Raw genomic sequence first — 16,660 nt, 5'->3', positions numbered from 1 at the left:
CACGGAGCTTGAGCCCCTGCCTCTCAGGGGGCACACGCCCAGGGCGCGTAGCTCTGCTCCCGGTCACCCTCCACAATCCAGCGCAGCCACAGGCACCGCGCGCAGGAGCCGGCCTGGACCCCGGGAGGCCGGGCCCGAGGCCTGCGTGGAGCTGGAGCCGGGCGGGCTCCGAGAGAGCGCGAGCCGGGAGTCCAAAGGGCGGCCGGGGCCCGGGACTGGGAGTCTTGGGTACGATCTCCCCGGTGGCAGGGCCCCCAAACCGTGCGCCCCCGAGACCCCTGCCTCGGCACCCCAAACTCGGACGGTGGGATAGACGATGGCACCCGGGACAATCTCCCGACTCCCCGACCTCCCCCGACCAACTCGTCCGGGTCGCGCGGGGGGGGGTGGGGGGGTAGGAGGGGTGGGCGGGGCTTCCCGGAGAGCTTTTTCCCCCCCCCTTCCCTCTAAACTTCCCGGCACCCAGATCGGGGGCTCAGGCTCTAGCTGGACAATAGCTCGGGGATCTAGCCCCCCGCGAGTGCCCCCCCCCCAAGCCAGAACCAGCCAACCAAACCACCTCTCCCAGCAGGGCCTCCTCCCGGCGTCCGCCCGGCTTACCTGGTCCGAGCTCGGGGGGGCGCTCCGGCCGGGCCGCTCCGCCGGGCCCGAAAGAGCTGAGAGGGGGGCCAGGGAAGGGGGGTCTTGGGGAGGGGGCTGGCCGGAATGTGCGGAATGAGCCGGGCCGGAGCGGGAGGCGCCGGGCGCGGAGGAGGGAGCGAGCGGGACGGAAAGTTTGTGTTGAGGAGCCGGGGCGGGGGGTGGGGGCTGCGGGGAAGGAGGGGGCGGGGCGCGCAGGGGGGCGGGCACCGGCCGGGAGGGGCGGAGCCGCGCGGGGCCACCCCCAGTCGGCGCTCGGGCTGCCCAGCCCGCGACTTCGCGACCTGTGGCTGCTCCCGGCCTTCCCGCGCCTAGGCGCTCCGCTTCCCCGCCTGCCTTTGCCACGCTCCCAACTTCTCCCTGCACGCCTGGACTTACCCCACCTCCCCAGGACCCCACCGCAACTCGGGGCTCCGGCCTGGGCGGGGCCGAGGGCGGAGCTCCCGCCTAGCCCGCTGGACTCCCGTCGGGGTGCCGCGTCACGAAGAGCCCGGGGGAGCCGGAGCGCACGGGCCTCGGGGCTCCCTACCCACCCACCCCCCACACTCCACCCCCACCCCACGAGTCCCAACCGCCGAGGCGGAGCGCCCTCTTCAGCCCGAGAGCCCGCCCCCAATTCCCGGGGCCCCAGACCCCGCCCCACCCTGGCGACTGCGCCCTCCATGCCCGGACCCGGTTTGTCTGGTTCTCCCCGAGAGGCTTGTTTCTCGAATTTCTCCCTTTCCCCCTCTTCCCGGACCTCCGGGGCCCTCCCTCTCGGCCCGGGGCCCCCGCGGGGGGCGTCTCGACATTAGGAGCCCGCCGAGTTTCGGTAGGACCGGCGCTGGGCGCGGGGGAGGGACGCGGGAGCGCCCCGGGCCTGGGCGGGAGCGGGTAGGGGGGTTGGGGGGAGGGAGGCCTCCAGCCCGCCCTCCGGACCTCTCCCGCGCTCCGGACCCCTCCCGCCGCCTAGTTCTCGGCACGCGCTGAAGAACCACTGCTCGCCGGGCCTGGGACGCGGCTTTACTGGGGATGTGGGTACCCGGTCTTCGTCCCCCATCACCTGCCCCCTCCTCCGAACCCGCCCCGCTCCGCGGAGCCCTAGTGCGATTCCGGAGGGGGTTAAAATAACACTGACTACTGCTCCCGGACAGGAAGTGACTGGGGCGCGGGGCGGGGAAGGGGGGCGGCTGGTGAAGCAGCGCAGGCTAGCTCCGCGACCAGATGTGTGGCTCCCAACTCCAGATGTTCTTCATCTCTGTCGGACCGCCGTCTGCGCTCCTCCCCCGCCTCGGCCTGGGCCAAACAGGGGAGTGGCCGGAGGTCACTCGGAGACAGTGAGGGGTCAGCCCCCGACAAGAGAGGAGTCTTCAGTGGGGGCTTTGGTGAATAGACCCTGCAACCCTCCACCGAATCCTTTCCCCCACCCTCGGAGGGCTCTGGGGGTGCTGGGGGCTGCTGGGGTCACTCGCAGGCCAGCTTCCCGTCGAAACTGGAGAGGGCGATGGCGAAGGCCTGCAGGGCGCACAGCGGGTACCGGTAGTCTAGGGTGAAGGCGTCCTCGGCCACGCGGCCGAACTGCAGTACAATGTAGTCAGCTGTGGACACAGACAGGGGTGGGGGTGGCCCCCGACCTCCTGGGTCCCCATTCCTGGCAGACAGCCCCCTCCACATTGCGAACAGTTCCCCTCCCTTGTATTGGGCCCCTAACCCTCAGCCATCCATCCTCCACCCAGCCACCCCTTCTCATCTGGCCCAATCAGTCCCACCTGCAGGTTTCCCAGACTTCTGACTGACTGTAAGCCCCTGAGGGCAGGGACCTCGCCTTATCTTCTGCCACCTAGGGCTATGTGTATGACAGGCACTTAAATATAGGAACCTGTCACACTTCCCCAAGCCTAGAATCCTGTTCTTTCCAGTGTCTCTGGGCCTCATTCCTTCTTCCCATCCCCAGATATCAAGTAGCATCTTAGACTGCCAGGCTCTATCTCTTAACTACCCGCCTCCAATCCTTCCTTATCCAGTGGCTCCACTCAACCCCATCCCATATCTGGTCCAGGTTCCCAACCCTAATCCCAACACCTCCCCCCAGCATCCATAGGGACAGGAAGTTGCTAAAAATAGCCCTGATCTCTGCAGACCAGGCTCCACCAGAAATGTGATCTGGAGAGCAGTTTTCCAAGGCCTTGGGACAGGTGACACTGGGGAGACATCCCTAGGATGGAGTGGGGGATGGAGGAGTTGCTCGGTGTTAGCCAATCCTGGGAACCTGGAGTCCCATGGGAGAGATCTTTCCATCCCCAAATTTCCTCAACCCGAGTGGGAACCTCTCTCCCAGGCTTGTGACAGGGACATTTTTACTTAATTGTGTTTTCTGGGCATATCTTTTCCCCCTAACTCCTTGAGGCCAGGCCTTTGACCTTATTTGAGAGAGCACAAGAGATTAGACGTTCAGAAATGCTTGCTTAATATTCCCTACCCATACAAGGCAGCTACCCTGAAGGCGTCAGGAGCTGGGGCTCTGGAGCCAGACCACCTGCGTTTTCTAGCCAATTCTCCCCCTCAGTTGCTGTATGACCTTGGGGAAGTAACTTCTCTGTGCCTCCGTTTTCTCATCTGCCAAATAGGGACAGTAACAATGCCTTGCTCACAGGATTCTTGAAAAGATTTAATGGTTCAGTGTCTGCAAAGTCCAGAGAACAGTGCCTAGCACGTAGGAAGCCCTGTGTACGTGTTTTGCAAATAAATTTCGACGGCCAGCGGAACCCCCTGGAGTTGCTGACTTTGAGGAAGGCCCTGCCCTCTCGGAGCCTCAGCACCTTCTTTGACCACATAGAGGTTGCGCTATCAGCGGGTTTTCAAGCTCCAGCAGATTAATTCTCCCTTCAACACCGTTTTTCTTACCCAGGGTGGTATCCCAGGATCCACCCCAGGCTCTGGTCAATGCTAGCAAGAAGGCCTGAAGCAATGAGCCCCAAGACACCTGCTTGGAATATCTGAGGCTTCTGGGAGCATAGTGTCAATGGCCTTGCAGGAGGGAGTGACTTTCCTGGGTGTTCTGGCTCTAGCAATAAAGGACAGCTCTGCACATGTGTGTGTGTGAGAGAGAGAGCACTCAGGAGAGATGGTGGGGAAAGGCCTGAGTGAGGGCTGGGGTTCTGGCAGTGGTGGCTCAGGGCCTCCAATACTCACGGTCATCGGCGTGAACAATCTGGAAGTTCTTGACCGAGGCTTGTGTGACGCGGCCTTGGAAGTTGAGGGTGTAGGATCCGCTGTCTTCATTCCAGACAGGGGGTTTGTTGTGCAGCTCGATGAGGCTCTCCAGCGTCTTGTTCTGCCAGCGCACCAGCAACCCATCGCTGGCCTGGGGTGGGGGGAATCAGAGGACAGTTAAGAGGGGGCCGGGATGTCTCAGGACTGAGGGGAAGGGGCCTGGGGACCTGGGCGTGCCTTTGCATATCTGCTAGCGTGCAGCCTGGATACAGACATCTGTTCAGGGGATCCTGGAGAGCGCGATTGGTCTCTGCGGGGTCCTTGTGGGCATGGGGCGCCCCTGTGAGAACGGGATTTTGCAGTGGGATGCCGAAGCGGAGGGTTGGAAAATGGAATGTAGCATCTGGCACACAGTAGGTGCTCTGTGCCGTTGGTACCCAAGGGGTCTTAGGAATGGCCACGTGCTGGTGCCTGAATGCAAGGATGAACTAGACATTCTAGGATCTACAAGGAGCTCGGTTTTCACGCTTGGGGAGATGAGTAAACAGTTAAAATAAGACGTCCTGAAAGAGAGTTTTTTGAAGGAAGGAATGGTGTCTATATGCAAGGGCTCTAGAGATATTTCTTTCCTGAGTTTCCTGAGTCACATTCATGGCTTAGAGGGAGTCCACTCACGATCACATCCTCCCAGACGCCTTCCTGACCCCATGTCTGATTTAGATGTCTTAGCTCTGAGTCTCTGTAACACCTTACTCTTACGGTTTCTCCCATTGCGCGCTAATGGACAGCATTAGATATTCTAAGCCCAGGTATAATCATTTGTTCATGTCCCCATGCCTCCGTTGCCCTCACAACAGAGTGTTGTGAGGATTAAATAAGTTAATAGTGCATGGAATGTTATTCAGATCAGTTCCTGGCACAGAGTAAATGCTCAATAAATAGCATTGTTCTGATGGTAACTATTGTGTTGATTTGGGATCCTCAGTGCCTGGCTTTAATGAATGAATGTAGAATGAATGAGCAGCAAAATGATACAGAGTTACCTGAAGCAGCACTGGGTGGCTCTTACAGAAGCCCAAACGTGCCCAGGATGCATTGCCTCTGGAGCATTTGTGTGTTTATTCCAGGGAGGGAAGGAGCGACTGTGGGACCCTACGTGCCTCATGCCCCATGGGCCGGCCTGGCCTCTGAATGCGGTGTGACTTTCCAGCAGGGAGGGAGGCATGATCAGCTGACCGCTGTGCTTTTTCATGGTAAATGAGTAAAGCGACTTCACTGGGAGTATGGAGCATGCCAGTCCACCTGTCTCTGAGATCTCTGAGATCTCGGGCTCACTGACCTGCAGCTGAGCAAGGGACTGACACTGAAGGAGGCCACCTCTCCCCAGGACAGCTCTCCATCGTACCCTGTACCTCACACACACACACACATACACACACATAAGCAACCTTTGCTTTTTAAAATAAAAGTCAAATAGTGACACTCCTGAAAGCCCTGCTGTGGCTTCCTGTTTCTCCCAGAGTGAAAACCAGTTATATAGGTCCAATCTGCCCTTCACTCTCGCCTCTCACCTCAAGCCCACCAGGCACCACCCTGCCTCAGGGCCTTTGCACGGGCTCTTCCCACTGCCTGGCTGCTCTTTCCCCAGATATCCTAAAACTTGCTCCCTCACCTGCTTCAGGTCTTTGCTCACATGTCACCTGCTCAGTGAGGCCCGCTCTGACCACCGTATTTAATACGGAACGCGCACACACTTCCCGTCTTCCTTCTCCTGTTTGACTTCTTCTTTTTTTTTGGTACCACTTAATCGCCTTCTAACGTACTACACAGTTTATTTACTTATCGCAATTATTGTCTACTGTCTGTCGCCTCCACTACAATGCCAGCTTCATGAGGGCAGCTCTTTGTTTTATTGACGGATACCTTCCAGTTTCCTAGAATCATACTCAGCGCTCAGGATACATGTGTTGGATGAATATATGAATGGGTGATCTGGGGTAACTGGGGAAAAAAAACCAAAACCCAACCCTCATTGTGTTTGTTGCTGTGAATTCCATGACAGAATCCCCAAAATTCATTCCACCAGTTTCCAGAATGAATTTGTGACTCCAGAATGAATTTGTGACACAGGGTGATGGGTGTGCTCCGGAAGTTGGGTATGGACAACTGAGCCCCTACCCCAGCTCCCCAGGAGGGGGTCATGAGTGGGTCACGTGGGAGCAGGACCCTCAGGGAGGGGTGTCAGGGAGGTGCTGCGCTCACGTTTCGCGGCCGGATGGGGACCCTCTGGTCCTCCGTATTCATGCCAGGAATGATGACCGTCATGCGCCGGGGACCTCGGAAGCCCAACACGTTGGTTTCCTGGGAGGAAGACACCTGTTAGGTCGGCGCCTGCAAAGGGGAGGGCGCTGCCAGGGGGCGCAGGCCGGGTTCTCACGTAGATCACAGCTGCCAGCTCCTGCCGAAGGTGCCCCACATCCGTGCCGCCTCCTCCGCGGTGCGGGTTCTGCCCGTTGTCATAGACCGTGAAGCGGTTGCCCAGGAGGTTGGACCTGCGAGCAGGGTGGGGCTGGGGGCGGGGCCGAGGGGACTCCATACCCCTCCTCCAAGACCCCTGCTCCCAGCCAGGAGAGCTTCCTTGGCCAAGGGTGTGGGTGTCTTAGGACAGAGCAATTCATGTCCTCTGCCCCACGCTTCCCTCAGGAGATCTTCTCTATTTCTTTTTTAATATTTTTAATGTTTATTTTTGAGAGAGAGAGACAGACAGAGAGTTGGGGGTGGGGAGGAGCAGAGAGAGAGAGAGAGAGAGAGAGAGAGAGACAAAATCCGAAGCAGGTCTCAGGCTCTGAGCTGTCAGCACAGAGCCCTACCTGCGGCTCGAACCCACAGACGGTGAGATCATGACCTGAGCCAAAGCCGGATTCTGAATCGACTGAGCCCCCCAGGCGCCCCTCAGGAGATCTTCTTTGAACCTGGATCTGAAGGGACACTGGGCAGCCTTCAGATTTCAACTCCATCTCTTACTGTGTGACCCTAGGCAAGCTAAACTCTCTGAGCCTCAACTGCCCGCTCTGTAAAATGGGCATAATAACAGTATTTTCCTCATTTGGTCAATGAAAGGATTAAATGGATTAATCTTTGGAAATTAGAACTATGCCTGACATATAGGTAGGGCTTAATTTACATAAGTGTTTATTAGCTGCATAAATAAAAGAAATAAGGCCTGACTCAGGGATTCACCTTACCCTTTACGTCTCAGATTTGCAGTGAGGTAAGATGAGATATCTGGGGAGACACGGCACAGGGTAGGTGCTGGATATTTGTTTATTCATTCACTTAGTAAATGTTTATTGAGTAGCTACTACGTACCAGGTGCTAGGAATTCAACCATGAACAAGACAGGCCTGATCATTGCCCTCCCAGACCTTATGAACTATTCCAAGTGAGGTCTGTGGTCCAGGAACATGGGCATCACCTGGGTGCTATTAGAAATGAAGAAGGGCACCTGGGCGGCACAGCTTGGTTTGGTCATGATTTCGCAGCTTGTGACTTTGAGCCCCACATCGGGCTCTGTGCTGATAGCATGGAGCATGCTTGGAATTCTCTCTCTCTCTCTCTCTCTCTTTCTCTCTCTCTCCCTCTCCCTCTCCCCAAATGAATAAATAAACTCAAAAAAAAAAAAAAGAAATGAATCTTGGGAGCACCTGGGCGGCTCAGTCGGTTAAACATCCAACTCTTGATCTCAGCTCAGGTCATAATCTCACAGTTTGTGAGACTGAGCCTCACATCAGGCTCCGTGCTGACAGCCCAGAGGCTGCTTGAGATTCTCTCTGTCCCTCCCCTACTTGCCCTCTCTTTCTCTCACAAAATAAAGAAACTTAAAAAAAAGTGAAGAATCTTGCCCCAAACCCGGACCCACTGAGCCATTTTAACAACACTTCCGAGTGACCTGTACATATTAACATGTGGGAACCCCTGAGTCAGAGGACGTTTCCAGAGTGTCCAATGTGGGGGACACTGCCAGGCACAGGGAGACGAGAAAGTGACTCGCCACGGCGCCCTTGCCGCCCTGGGCCTCCCAGCCCCACCTCAGCTTCCCAATGAAATTCTCGCCTCCTCGGGACAGATTGGTCGGGTCGCTGGAGATGAGGTAATTGGCCGTCTTGCTCCGTTTCCGCTTCCTGCCAGCCAAGAGGAACACCTGGGGAGGGGGGAGACCAGTGAGAGAGGAGGGGAGAAGATGGGTGAAGGAATGAGATGGGTGGGGGGAGAGAGAAGGTCTATTTGCCCTGTAGCCACTGCCTCCCCCCCATTTGGCTCTAGCCCCACCCTCAGCCTCAGCCTGAGTCCTGCCCCCTGCTCTCTCACCTCTCCCCTACCCACCTTCTTCTCTGTGTCCAGGTGCAGGAAGTAGGAGGGATATAGGCCCCGATCCATGCCCTTCTTGTCGCGGGTCAGCCTGCAGCGAACCGTGCGGCCCTGGGGGGCAGGCCGAAGCACAAACTCCCGGGGCTCATCCACTTCCACGGGTGGAGATGGGGCTCTCTCCTCCTTCTGGGTCGGAGCACAGCATGTGTGAGCCTCGAGCCCTGGCTCCTCCGCCCTCAGCAGGTCCCCGGAGCTGGGACACAGGCAGGGCGGGCCGGTCAACTCACCGCTTTCTGTGTGGGAAGAGAACAGACAGGCCAGCTAGGGGGGGCTGGGCCCCTCACCTCCCCCGGCAGCTTGGCAGGCCGTGTTAGGAGGCTCTGGGGAGCTGGTGCTTTATTATTATTTTGTGTAGCTTGTGATTGAGAGCCTGGGCTCTGGAACCAGACAGCTTGGGTTCACATCCTGATTCCACCACTATCTCTTTACCCAGTTTTTTTTTTTTTTTTAATGTTTACTTATTTTTGAGAGAGAGAGAGCATCAGCAGAGGAGGGGCAGAGAGAAGGAAACAGAATCCAAAGCAGGCTCTAGGCGCTGAGCTGTCAGCACGGAGCCTGATGCAGGGCTTGAACTCCCAAACTGCGAGATCATGACCCGAGCCGAAGTCGGACGCTTAACCGACTGAGCCACCCAGGCGCCCCTAAACTCTGCTTTAAAATGGGTTTTTGGGGCCCCTGGGTGGTGCAGTCGGTTAAGCATCCAACTTCGGCTTAGGTCATAATCTTGCGGTTTGTGGTTTTAAGCCCTGCATCAGGCTCTGAGCTGATGCTCTGATAACTCGCTAAACTGACCAAGCCAGCCAGGCACCCCAACTCTTTACCCAGTTTAACTGTGACTCAGTGTTTTCATCGGAGAAATGCAGAAGTTGGGGCTGGATACCTGGGACAGATCTTACTTAACTGATATATTTAACAAGCACTCCTGTAAAGCCTACCAACGCGCCAGGCATCATCCTAAGGATCTTCCAAACATTGCATAGTTTAATTCTCTTCTCAGTAACCACTGAAGTAGCTGTCCCATTTTACTGATGAAGGAGCTGAGGCTCAGAGAGATGGAGCAACTTGCCCAAGTTCACACCGCTAGTAGGAAGTATAACTAGGCTTTAAATGCTGCCTAGCCTCCTGTTAGGGCCAGGGCCTTAGAAAGACCTTCCCTCACGTGGACACGATGTCAAGGGGTGAACTGAGGTGGGGCTGAAGGTATGAATTGCTGTGCTCTAAGCCCATAGTGTTATAGAAGAATTAGCTACTGCTATTATTATAGTGTATAGTGAATACTCACTGGATGTAGTACCCACCCCCCAAGCTGAGCCCCAGTGGTCCCTGCCTCCTGGAATTTACACCTTGTATCCAGGTCAGTGTTTCTAATGGACGGAATATAGCAGAAGTGGTTGGGGGCGGGGTTTGTCACTTCTAAGGCTAGGTCATAAAAGATATTGTGGGGGCACCTGCGTGGCTCAGTCGGTTAAGTGTCTGACTTTGGCTCAGATCATGATCTCACGGTTCATGGGTTTGAGCCCCGCGTCAGGCTCTGTGCTGACAGCTCAGAGCCTGGAGCCTGCTTCAGATTCTGTGTCTCCCTCTCTCTCTGCCCCTCCCCTGCTTGCTCTCTGTCTCTCAAAATAAAATTAAAGCTAAACACATAAAAAAAATTAAAAAAAATAAAGACATGTGGCTTCTCCTTGCGATCTCTTGTGGGCCGCTCTTGAGCCCTGACAGGAGTTGGCTGCCCTATGGAGAGGGCTCCAGCCAACAGCTGTGACAGTGAACCATTCTAGAAGCGGATGCTCTATTTCCAGTCAGGCTTTCAGAGTGACCGCAGACCCAGTCGACACCTTGACTGCAATCCCATGTGAGACCCCGAGCCGGCAGTGCCTGCCTCACTTCGCCACTCCTAGATTCCCGACTTAACAGAGATGAAGGAAATAGATGGCTGTTGTTTTAAGGCACTTCGTTTTGGGGTGGTTTGTTACACAGCAATACAGAGGTAAGACGACGGATGAATACACAAGCTTATTTTTCTCCTGGAAAAACTCCTCATGGTGGTTTGTTTGCATCAAACCCGAGGGCGGCCGCAGCTGTCCCTGTGGTGGCCACAAAGCTGGTGCCCTCTGCCCTTCATGTTTTGTCCATCACAAGAGGGGAAGCTGATATTGTCATGCCTGCTTCCCGGTAGGGGACAGGCAGGACTGCCAGCCTGGGTGTGTGCTGTACGAGAGCCACTGAGAATCCCTGATATGTGGAGTTGGTCGTTTTGGCTGAGGGCAGGTTCAGACTGTGTGTGAGGTGAGGCTGGTGTCAGCAAGCAGGCCCTTAGCCTGCGGCCAAACGAGCATCTTCTCCACTCTGGGGTGCCCCAGAAGAAATGTGGAAACACAAGACGATGTCTGGAATGTGAAGTGGAGAAAGCCAGAGCGTATCCAAACATTTCCACAGCTGTGAATTTCTAGAGCCTGCTGTGCCGCAGTTATATTCCCCGTGGGAGAGAATAAACTGGCCTTTCGGTTTCTATGTCCGTATCTGGTGAGGTGGGCTCAAGAGAATCAGTCCCCCAAGACCTGACCACTCCTGAGCAAACTCCTAAGCCCACAAGGTCGAGACCCTGGCCCTGCCCTCACAGTGATCTCTCCACTCGAGGAAATCAATTTCTCAAAGAATTTCAGCACGTTCTCTCTCCAGTTGGCCCTCTCTCCTGCTTCGTCCAGCCTGTGCATGTTTCTGCCCATGGAGAATGGAATGGACGCTGGTGGGCCTAGGGGAGGGCTCTGGAGGCTCCTAGCTGCCAGTGTTAACCCTTCCGTTGCTGGAAGGTGGGGTGGTCCCAGGTCGGGTAGCAGAAAGCACTTGGAGAAGAGCTTAGAGCAGCAGCGTGAAAATATTCTAACGATGCCTACAGTCAGCCAGTGCGCCCGAGGGTGAGTACATATGTCCCCATCTGCCTGTGAGTTCTACCTCCTGGGGACAGAAGATGAGTGTCTCAGGGCGCCTGGGTGGCTCGGTTGGTTAGGCGTCCAGCTTCAGTTCGGGTCATGATCTCATGGTTTGTGAGTTAGAGCCCTGCATCTGGCTCTGTGCTGACAGCTCAGAGCCTGGAGCCTGTTTCAGATTCTGTGTTTCCCATCCCCTGGTCGTGCTCTGTCTCTCTCTCTCTCTCTCAAAAATAAAATAAAACATTAAAAAAAAAGAAAAAGAAAACGTGTCTCTTCATGTGGGGGCTGTGTGAGCTTCTCTGACCAAGTCTGATGTTAGGCCACAGAGGGGAGGGCTTAGAGCCCAGATAGCATCAGGCCCCCAGGGCGCCAATCCCAGCCCAGTGACCCCACAACGGCCTTTTCTTTTCTCCCAAGCCTGGAGCCCTTTGTCCTCCTATCCAGTCAGCAGAGAGGGAGTCATGATTCTAACCCCAAGTGACTTCATGGCCCCAGCCCCCCAACGAGTTCCGAGGTTCCACACTCCAGTCCTCTAAGCCCAGGGCCCCGCCGCTGCTCCCTGAGGACCTCAGCCCCCTTCCCCCTCTGGGCCCCAACCTTTTTGCCTTTTCCTTTTGCTTTGCCCTTCTGATTGCTGTTCTTTGTCACTGCAGCTGCGACTTCTCCCTCCTCTTCCTCTTCCTCCTTCCTCTCCTCTTCTGAGCCTTTGGGAGCGCCTGGGCGTGGACGGGGAACAAGCCTGTTAACCCCTTACCCTGCGGAGCACTTCATGGTTTGCAAAGCACTTCTAACACCCGAGTCTCACTTAGACCCTCCCCACAACCCCAAGAGGAGAATCCCATATTACTGTTATCAGGGCCTCAGAAAGGCTACGATGCCTGCCTTTTGGCCACATAGCTATTAAAATGGAGATCAAGATGGGCCCCAAGTCTTCTGAGTCCAGACCCCCCAGGACTGCCTCCAAATGTCCTGACACCAGAGGCCCCTGCCACCCACCTTTCTTCTTCGGAGCTTTCTCCACTGGGACATCTTCCCCAACCAGAAACATGGCCGCCGGGCTCTTCTTTCTCACTTCAGCCGGGCTCAGTGATGGGTCCTTGTCAGCCTCCCCAGACCCTGTGTGTGAGGGTGTGAAGGAGTCACCCTCCACCACACCCAGAGTCCCCTGTTCCTCCAGAGGCCAGTCTCACCTTTCTTCTTTGTCTTTCTCATCTTGGTCCCCTCCCCCGCTGGTGCCTCCTTCTTCTTGATGCGAAGAGGTTTGGCTGGGGGGACCGGGCTTCCCAGGTCCCCTGGAAATGGAGGTAGGGGTGAGACAAAGAAGAGCCTGTTGGGGCTGGGGCTGAAGGCCACCTTCCAACCCACTCATCATGGTCTGAGGAGGGTTCAGAGTCTGTCTTCTGCTCATCAAGTTTTAATCCTGAGTCCATAAAGGGCTGGACAAACACCAGGCACTTAATAGTGTGTTACAGAATACATGAATGAATGAATGAATGAATGAATGAACGAAAGAACACATGCGAGGCCTTACAACTGAGCCTCTGAATCCCAGCTCCCGTGTCTTCTCCCCCAGAAAACCCCCTCTGGCGGGTGAAACAGAGAGGGCTCTCTCCCTCTCACAGAGGCCCAAGGTCCCAGCTTCTTGTCCACATTTAGACCAGACTGGGGCACCTATAGGGTGAGGTGCCCAGGCCAGAGGGCCATCACAGTATGTCTTCACTGACGGAGTTTTACAGTAATCACTTTGATACTGTTATGGAAATTATAACAATAATTCATATCGAGTTTAGGGGAAAAAAGGCTAAAAAAAATCACAGAGAAAACGAGAACCCTCTGCGGTCCCTGGCTCACAGAGCCCCCAGGCGGGCAGCGGCGGGGACATGCACAGATCCATCTCTGTACTCAAAGACCATCGCGGGGAAGACACCGCCAGGGAGAGAAACTCTTGCGTCCAGGCTCTGGGTAACTTTCTGATGTGTGAACTCTGGCGTGTCAGCCCGAGCCGCTGAAGGGCAGGGCTCGTTTCACAGGGCGGCGGGCTCCCTCTTTACCCTCAGCACTCACCCTTCTGGCCCCGGGCCTTGGCCCTCCTCTCCTTGACACCTGCAGAAGTCTTCTCTTTAGGAGGCTTCTTGGAAGGCAGAGGGATTTTCTCTTTCTTTTCCTCCTCCTCCTCCTCTTCATCTTCATGATCCTCCTCTTCTTCCTCCTCCTCCTCCTCCTCCTCTGTAGGCAGAAACTCCTCATAATGGGGGCTGGGATGGGTCCCATCAGCTGGGAGCTCAGTCCCCCCACATTGCCGGGAAATGAGAGCCAGGGGTGGGAGGCTCTCCTGGACGGGGGACTGGAGGGAACAGGAAGGGGAAGGGAGTGAGCCCAGGCTGCCTGGGGGAGTGGGCTGGGCTTGGGGGGAAGGCTAGGGGCCAGGCAATCCTGTTCTGGGGAGATGTCCTTGTCTGGAGCGCCTTCCCCCGTCTCCCTCTCTCCGGGACCCTCACCTCCTCACACACTCCTTGTCTTCCAGTCTGACCCTTCTCTGTCCCTGTCACCGCACCTGTGCAGTTTCTCGCTGTTTCTCGCTGTTTCTGTCGCTTAGCTTCTCCCTGTCCTGGCCTGTTTCTGACCTCCAGCCAGACCCATCTGGGCTACCTCTGGCCCCTAGCTGTAGTTGATGACCAAACTCTCTTAACCCCTCCGTGCCTCAGTTTCCCCATCCGGAAAATGGACTAAAGAACAAGAGCATAAAGTTTGTTTCTGGCTCAAAGAGAAGGCCGGAGAAGGGGAGGCCGTTTTCCCGAGTTTTTCTCCTCTCTGTGGCTGTTCCTGTCCAGCCCCTTGCCTACTTCTCTCCAGCGCCCCCCCTCTCCCGCCCTTCCCGCCGACCCCTCTCACCGTCCACTGCGTCCGGGGCTCGCGCTACCAGGAAGGTTTCCCGCGGGTCGCGTTTGGCCTCAGGGTCCCTGAGGAACTTGGTGTAGACGGTCTGCGGCGCCCGGGCCTCGGGCGGCTGCGGGGCGGACTCCTCCCGCGGCTTCCCCCTCCGCCCGGCTGAGCCGAGAGGCCGGGGGTCAGGCAGGGCCAGACCCCCTCCTCCATTGGCGCCCGAGCCCTGGAGGCTGCCCCCTGCGGCCTCTCACCCCGGGGAGGCCTCCCTTGGCTTTCATTCATTCCCCCAGCCCCCACGCACTTCTACCCCGGTCGGCTCCCACTCCTCTGCACCCCCTCGAGGCTCCAGGACTCGGCCGCACCCCTCCCTCGTCCCTCACCCTTGGGGGCGCCCCCGGGCTCTGCCCCCCGCCCGCCTCCAGGTTTCCTCCGGGGCTTGGATCCCTCGGGGCTGGGGGACTCAGGGGCCTCTGTCTTCTTCTTCCTCAACTTCTGCCCCTTGGCGGGTCGCTGCGGAGTGGGGGTCAGGAAGAGGGAGAGGAAAGAAAGGGAGGCTCTGAGGGCTGCCCATGACCCTCTAATCTCTTGAGCCGCCAGAAATAACCGCGGATTACCGGGAGGGGAACAGCAGCCTGCTTCTTGGGGTGGGGAACCGTGACCCCTCCCATGCATCATGGCCACCCCCAAGGCCCCAAAGCCCCATTTCCTCCCCTGGACATCCCATGTCCCCAAACACCCCTTTTCTCACATACACACACACACACACACACACACACACACACACACACACACACCCTGCAGGCAAGCAACCGCCAGCCTCTGCTGAGGGGGAATGCATCCCACTCCCAGATCCCCTACTCTGAGGTGGGGGGGGGGTCTCCCTGCCTCCTTTCCAAGCAGGGGCGACATACCTGCTTGGGGCGCTGCCGGACCTCCAAGTCTTCCTCCTCATGTCCGCTGAGGGTAGCAAAGGCATCAGACTGTCTTCCTCCCCTTTCCTGCCCCTCCCCAACCCCTCCACCTGGGCCCCCCAGGGTTCAGGTAGGTCGAGGTGAGGGGGGGGCGCACTTCCGGACCTGTCTGAGGCCCACACCTCTCGGAGGGTGTCGTCCTGCAGGGGCATGGTGCATTCGCCTATCCGCACCCCCTGCTCCGCATTCGCCTATCCGCACCCCCTGCTCCGGCCACCTGCAGCTCTAGGAGCCTCCGGTCCTCCCCGGCTAATCCGGGCTCAGCTTCACCCCGCCCCCCCGCTGGCTCAAGGCCTGGCAGCACGGGGGGGGGGGGGGGGGGGGTGGTGCTCCTGCCCACGGACCATCACCCACTATCCAGCCAGGGAAGGAGGAGGCCAACTTGCAAGTCTTTCTCAGACCACCCGCAGCCCCAAAGATGCCATCACTGTGCCAGCCCCCACCCCCCAGCTTTGGGTCAGAGGTGCTGATTTGTAATTCGTTGGGGGTCAGTGGGGTGTGGGAAGAAAAGATTAGATCAGATCCTGTATTTATCTTTATTTTTCATGAAAAATAAGAACTAGGATTTACTAATAGCTAATATATATGGATCAACAGAAGCCTGGGTACATATGGTACTTTACTGAGAAATACGCCTAATTGTGGGTAACTTTTTTTTACAGATAGGGAACATGCTTTTATAAAAGTTTAGAGACCAGAGATATAGTAGTGTGTGTAGGTAATCTCTGTGCCCAAGGTGGAGCTCAAAGTCAGGACCCTACTCACGACACAGAGATCAAGAGTCACCTGCTCTACCGACTGAGCCAGCCAGGCGCCCCACAAGGATATAGCGTTGATGTGATTAATATTATAGGAGGAGTTCGGTGAAATGCTGAGGAAGGCCAGAGGAGGGGTTCCAATCAGGTGTTCTGGAGGCTTCCTGCAGTCTGATCTAAAATTTAAAAGTTGAGAAGGGGCACCTGAGTGGCTCAGTCAGTTAAGTGACCAGCTCTTGATCTTGGCTCAGGTTGTGATCTCGCAGTTTGAGCCCTGCATCAGGCTCCACACTGACAGCCTGGAGCCTGCTTGGGATTCTCTCTCTCCCTCCCTCTCTCTACCTCTCCCCTGCTCATGTTCTTTCTGTCTCTCTCTCTCTTTCTTTAAGTAAACAAATAAACTTACAAAAAATTTTAAAGATGAGGAATAGGAGTTCTACAGGTTAAAAAAAAAAAAAAAGGTGGGATGAGTTACCTGGAAAGGGACAAGGTAAAGGCCTAGAGGTTGGAAATAGCCAGATATGTTCAAAGGTTTAGTGCTAGGAGGTAGGCAGTCCTTTGATGAAGGGGTCAGCCCTGGGCTCTGCCACGTAAGGGCTGAACATCCTTGGGTGACTTACCTAATCTCTCTGAGCCTCCCTTCCTCATTTATAAAATGGCCTTGACCTGGTAAGGACATTGTTCAGATTCAGTGAGATGGGCAGGTGGAAAGGGGCATACGGTGAGCACTCAGTAATTGGTAATATTATGTACCCCTTTTCAGTGCACTTGCATTCCATCTCTTTCTCCTTAGTTCTTACAACACAACTTGACCCACGATTGGGGTTCATTTTTTGAATGAGTTAATGAGTGTATTTTT

The 16,660-nt window shown here is 56.3% G+C and overlaps 1 protein-coding gene across 2 annotated transcripts; it reads right to left on the bottom strand.

Annotated features, from left to right (window-relative positions):
* Positions 1-1,536: 1,536 nt before the first annotated feature.
* TULP1 (TUB like protein 1) lies at positions 1,537-15,198 on the bottom strand. Of its 2 annotated transcripts, XM_039235254.1 has the most exons (15): positions 15,152-15,198; positions 14,987-15,032; positions 14,492-14,585; positions 14,089-14,237; positions 13,254-13,410; positions 12,380-12,481; positions 12,186-12,305; positions 11,787-11,905; positions 8,487-8,492; positions 8,215-8,385; positions 7,920-8,032; positions 6,269-6,383; positions 6,094-6,192; positions 3,811-3,982; positions 1,537-2,216 (listed from the first exon to the last, which is right to left on the bottom strand). In XM_039235254.1, exons 1-15 carry the CDS (start codon positions 15,196-15,198, stop codon positions 2,083-2,085), a joined length of 1,644 nt encoding a protein of 547 aa, XP_039091185.1. In that variant the 3' UTR covers positions 1,537-2,082. The 2 variants fall into 2 exon arrangements, with proteins under 2 accessions (XP_039091185.1, XP_039091186.1); XM_039235255.1 differs by lacking the exon at positions 14,089-14,237 and having other exon boundaries at positions 13,254-13,415.
* Positions 15,199-16,660: the final 1,462 nt, after the last annotated feature.

The sequence above is a fragment of the Hyaena hyaena genome, unplaced genomic scaffold (genome assembly GCF_003009895.1).
Source record: "Hyaena hyaena isolate Hyena2069 unplaced genomic scaffold, ASM300989v1 scaffold_96, whole genome shotgun sequence".
In the NCBI taxonomy this organism is placed as follows: Eukaryota; Metazoa; Chordata; class Mammalia; order Carnivora; family Hyaenidae; genus Hyaena; species Hyaena hyaena.
Note: the sequence above shows the minus strand (reverse complement) of the source record. Positions and strands in the feature narration are given on the sequence as shown.